The 5,057-nt window shown below is 38.0% G+C and overlaps 1 protein-coding gene across 1 annotated transcript in view; it reads right to left on the bottom strand.

The window, feature by feature from the left end:
- LOC140154164 (solute carrier family 2, facilitated glucose transporter member 3-like) overlaps positions 1-4,723 on the bottom strand; it is a 5,658-nt gene extending 935 nt beyond the window's left edge. Inside the window, exons 1-6 of the mRNA XM_072176772.1 lie at positions 4,438-4,723; positions 4,014-4,094; positions 3,165-3,280; positions 2,758-2,917; positions 1,484-1,659; positions 209-318 (exon numbers count right to left, since the gene is read on the bottom strand). Coding sequence (XP_072032873.1) covers positions 209-318; positions 1,484-1,659; positions 2,758-2,917; positions 3,165-3,280; positions 4,014-4,094; positions 4,438-4,723 — 929 coding nt within the window. The remainder of the gene's footprint in view (positions 1-208; positions 319-1,483; positions 1,660-2,757; positions 2,918-3,164; positions 3,281-4,013; positions 4,095-4,437) is intronic.
- Between the last annotated feature and the right edge of the window lie 334 nt (positions 4,724-5,057).

Here is a 5,057-nt window from a genome sequence, read left to right as displayed (position 1 = left end):
TAATATGCGGTTAAAATCGCAAACAATGCGTACATGGTGTTTGTGCAACTATACTAGAAACCACTAAACAGATCAACGGATCAGGCTCAGAGGAGAGATGCGTCGAAATTATCGCTTACACTATAGCATGCTTAAGATACAAACCAAGAGATCTACGAAGCACTATGAACGTTTCAGTATTTTGCCTTTTCTCCTTTCGGGAACTTACCCTATGACAGTTGCGATGAGGTTGATACTACTGTAACCGACAGTTGCTAAAGCAATTTCTTCTTGATTGAGACCCGCTGATTTAAATATTTCGGTTGTATAAAAGAAAAGCTAAAAGTGATTACAAAAGTACAGATACATGTAGTAATGAGTATCAAGATGATGATTATATTACACCATCTGGTCCATGGGGGCCAAAGGAGGCATTTTTGAAAATTGGGTTACTATAATTATTACATTACACATGCAATAGGTTATTATTTACTGAAAACACCAAAGGTCTAGCATACTTGATTCTAAAGTTATGAAGTTTTTTTTTTTTTTTTTTTTATGTATCGTATTGTTTTTACTCCATATTTTTACCTTTATCTCGGTTTCAAATTTGCCGCCTTTGGCCCCATGGACCAGATCGTGAATTTGTCCTTATTCAGTACAATATCAGAATTGAGTTCACCGTTCTCTAGCAGGCTTAATTGGTCCATTACCCAGTAACGGAATGGAGACTGTAAGCAGTTTGCAGACTGTGGGGCATATCAATTTGTAAGCGCTCTTTAGCAAAGTCATAGTTCATTTATTTACAACCGTATAACAAAACAGGCGAAAATAGTAACTTTTTGCACAAGATTTGCAATTTGAAGAAAATTGGCCATTGCTCATTCTAATGACGCTAGTATATGGACAATATAAGTGTGCTTTTTGAACTCGTAAAACCTACATTTTGGTCAAAAAATTTGCTTGGATAAGTAGTTTTCAACAGATTTACCACATTCACCTTGTTATAACATTGAATTGCGTTATCTGATGACCTAATGAGGAAAAAGTGATTTTAGGGGAAGTGTAAGCTTTCGTTTGATATAAAATAAATTCTCAATTGGATGAAGGAAACGCTTGAGGTTTTGACAAAAACAAATCACAGAGGACCAACTTCCAGCTAGAAGCTCCACAGTTCTTACGATGCTATGCACTGAACCGTGTAGTGTAATCAAAGACTGTGTGGAGACAATTCACTGCTTGCTTGAGAGCTCTTGTGCTCAGGTGTATCGAGGTACGTGGAAACTGTGCGTAGATTGTTTATAAGAGAATTGTCTTTGTATAGAAACCTCTCCATATGGGCGTGTGTGTGTTTGTGTGGGGGTGGATGTAGGGGTGGTGGTAGGCCTAATATGGGGATGTGTGTGTGGAAGAGTGATGTATTTGTATGCGGTGGGGTAGGAGCAAAAGTGGTCTATTAGAACATTTAATGATCTTTCCAAAAGGACAGTTCTACTAAACTCACCGCCGATATGCCAGAGAAATTATACCCGACCGCCAAGATAAGGCATATCAAGATCGGATTCTTCCATTCGGGATTTTTCAGTCTAATAATATCCATAACACCCACTCTACCATCGGTAGAGTTACTTTCATCCCGCAGTGCTTCGAGTTTCATCTCCTCAATCTCGGTACTAATATCTGCAGTGAAGCAGAAAAATGGTTATCCGATGAAAGAATTGTTCCATGATTGAAGGATTAATAGTTAATTGAAAAAATTGTACGCCATTTATTCCTGCTACATCACGCACATGGTCCACACATGGTCCAACATTGTACGAGGGGGTATCAAAATGTTCTAAGCCTCACCTAGAAGGCATAGCAGCATCTCCAAATTTACATTGTAATTAAGAAGTATGTTGCTTTATAAGGTTATGCACCGATATTCATATATCTGCCATTTATTATTTTCAAGTGATGTCCTTTTAAAGTCTTCGGATTCAGCAAAGATCCAAAATGGATAATCAAGAAGCTCGTGCAGTGATTAAATATCTTCATAAAATGGCATGACACCCAAGGCCATCCATGAAGACATTCGTCACTTTGAACCTGAATAAAAAAATCAAAGCAAGCAGTGGTAGCATCATGGATCTCCACCTCCAAAGAAGTTCAAGCAAGTAGCTTCTGCTTGAAAGGTCGTAGCCTCTATTTTTGGGATAACAAGGGTGTCATTATGATAGACTACCTTCAAACAGGTGAAACCATCACTGAAGAGTACTACGCGTCAGAGCTGCAGCAGCTAAAAGAAGCCATTAAAGAAAAACGCAGAGGAAAGTTGCGGGCTTGGGTCCTTCAGCTGCAGGACAATGCCATGTTCATAGAGCGCAAGTTGCAGTGGCTGAAGCTGTTAAATGTGGCTTTAAATTATTGCCCCAACAATTTAATTCATTAGATCTGGCACCAATTGACTTCTACCTGTTTCCAAAATTCAAATCCAGAATTCCTGGACGCCATTATGAGTCCGATAATGATATCAATGAGGCCATGGAGTCCTACTTGGAGGCCTAAATTGAAGCTTTCTTCCATGTAGGCTTCAGAATGCTGGAACACCGTTGGACAAAGTGCATTAAGGTCAAGGCAAGGGGGAAAATATGTTGAAACCATGAGTCTACTAAAAAGCCTTGTTGTTGAGGCTTAGAACTTCTTGATACCCTCTCGTAATTATTCATTATACACCTTGTACAACAAAAGAAACGCTCGATCTTCGGTAAGCTATCAGAGATGCATTTCAATATATACCTATTTCTGCATCCCGGTAGCGTTTTTGGTTGAGAAACAACCAGCGTGGACTTTCTGGGCAAAAGGGAAATACGATAATGATAATCATCCCCATAAAGCCAACTAAAGATAGAAGTATTGGCCATGATTTCTGGTCATAGAAGCCCCAGAAACCTATCACCTGCAACAGACAAAAGCAAATAATGATTATGATAATTGCAATACCCTATGTGATAGGGAAATTATTAACATGTCGCTAACGTGATGATGTCGCAAGATACGTCGCAAAAGTAACTTTTGAGCAAAGGTTGTTTTGAACTGTCTGGAATTGTGCGTAAATGTGTCGGGGTGTGTAAGGACGTAGGTGGGGGTGGTTGTGGGTGTGTTATGCTATGTTACGTTATGGGAGTGTGCGTCTTATGTCTTACATGACTAAGTAGTTGTCCAACGACTGCCATGACAACAGCGAAGACTCCGACAGCTCCACGTAAATTGATAGGTGATATTTCAGCAAGATAAACAGGTATAATCCCCAAACTAATTCCTGCAACGACACAGATATGTACACACCAAAAATAGTAATAAATACGGAGCTGATATGAGTACTATGAGTGTCCAGAGTAAAGAATAAGGAGCAGGAGGCATCATATCAATTTGTAAGCTCTCTTTTGCAAAGTCTATATAGTTCATTGAATTTACAACCGTATGACAAAACAGGCGAAAATAGTAACTTTTTGCACAAGATTTGCAATTTAAAGAGAATTGGTCATTGCTCATTGGAATGAAGCTATGAAGTGCGCTGTTTCATTTAATTACATAATATTTGAAAAATATTGTAAGAGCACTTGAGGTTTTGACTTTTAAAACCTACATCTTGGTCAAAAATTGTGCTTGAGTTGGTCGTTTTCAACAGATTTGTTCACATTCGCGTTGCTATAAACATTGAATTTCGTCATCTGTTGACAGAATGAAGACTGAATAGCGGGAAGTGTTAGCCTTCATTTGATATAAAAAAAAATCTGATTGGATGAAAGGAACATTCGGGGTTTTGACAAAAAACAATCACAGATGCCGTATTTTCCATTAGTCACCAGCTAGATCTCACACAGCTCTTATGATCTTATGCACTAAACCGTACTGTGAAGAGGCTAGGCTCGCTGTGCTTGGAAAAATCTGTGTACTCGGGCCAGGTGTATCGAAGTGGAAACAGTGCGTAGATGCATATATAAGAGAATCGTTTTGTAGCCAAACCTTTTCATACATTTATCGTAACTTACCGGCATATAAACCAGCCACAAATCTTCCCAAAAATAGTAACCCGTAAATGCCTCTTCTATTTGGCAGATTCATTAACAAACCTGCAAGTGGGAGGAGTATAGCGAAGACAACCAAGCTGTGCTTCTAGATAAAACCAAGTTTGAGAGCTTCAAATGTCACATTTTCTACAAAGTGTCAACTCTCTTTAACATTCCCATGCTGATTCAGGATTATAGGGGCATGCAGGATTTCACCGCAAAAAATGTACGTACATTCCCGTTCACACCATAGCCACTATCATGAAAGAAAATTGACCCTGGTCGATTACTTTGGCTAAGCCTACTGAAAAATGCATAAATGTATATTCTGTCTGTTTACTATTATAATAGACTCACGGCCTTAATATGCTCATTTTTTGTCATATTTTCACACATACTAACATACACCCCAATTTCTCATCCTCCTCACCCACACACAGCCTGAATACCCCACCCCATACATCAAAACAAACAAACACTAACCTTCCTAATGCATCACAAAACTGCCCTCCGATGGTAGCTCCTAATGCACCACCTACAGCATAGATTGTCACTGTGCAGGAATAAATCCAAGTAATAGCCAACTCTGGTGCATTGCCGTTCCAAAGCTCTTGATTAGTTACATTCAGAAACTCTAAAATAAACTTAAGAAAATAATGCTTCGGTTGGTATTGTAAACCCGTCTTTATCATCCTATTTTTGCATTTGTGATAAACTGTACAGGTAACGGGTAGCAGGTGATAGTAACACAAAATAAATAGACAGACTAAATAATAATAATAATAATGATATAATTATTATTATTATTAGCTATTATTATTATTATTATTATTATTATTATTATTATTATTATTATTATTATTATTATTATTATTATTATTATTACCCCAGGACACAAAAAAAATCTGGGAAGAAGAGCAAAAAAAAGGGAAGAGGAAAAGGGGGAAGAAGAGAAAAAGAGGGAAGAAAAAGGGAAAAGAAAAGAAAAAAGGGGAAGGGGAATGGAGAAGAGAAAAAAGGGAAAGA

The sequence above is a fragment of the Amphiura filiformis genome, chromosome 6 (genome assembly GCF_039555335.1).
Source record: "Amphiura filiformis chromosome 6, Afil_fr2py, whole genome shotgun sequence".
In the NCBI taxonomy this organism is placed as follows: domain Eukaryota; kingdom Metazoa; phylum Echinodermata; class Ophiuroidea; order Amphilepidida; family Amphiuridae; genus Amphiura; species Amphiura filiformis.
Note: the sequence above shows the minus strand (reverse complement) of the source record. Positions and strands in the feature narration are given on the sequence as shown.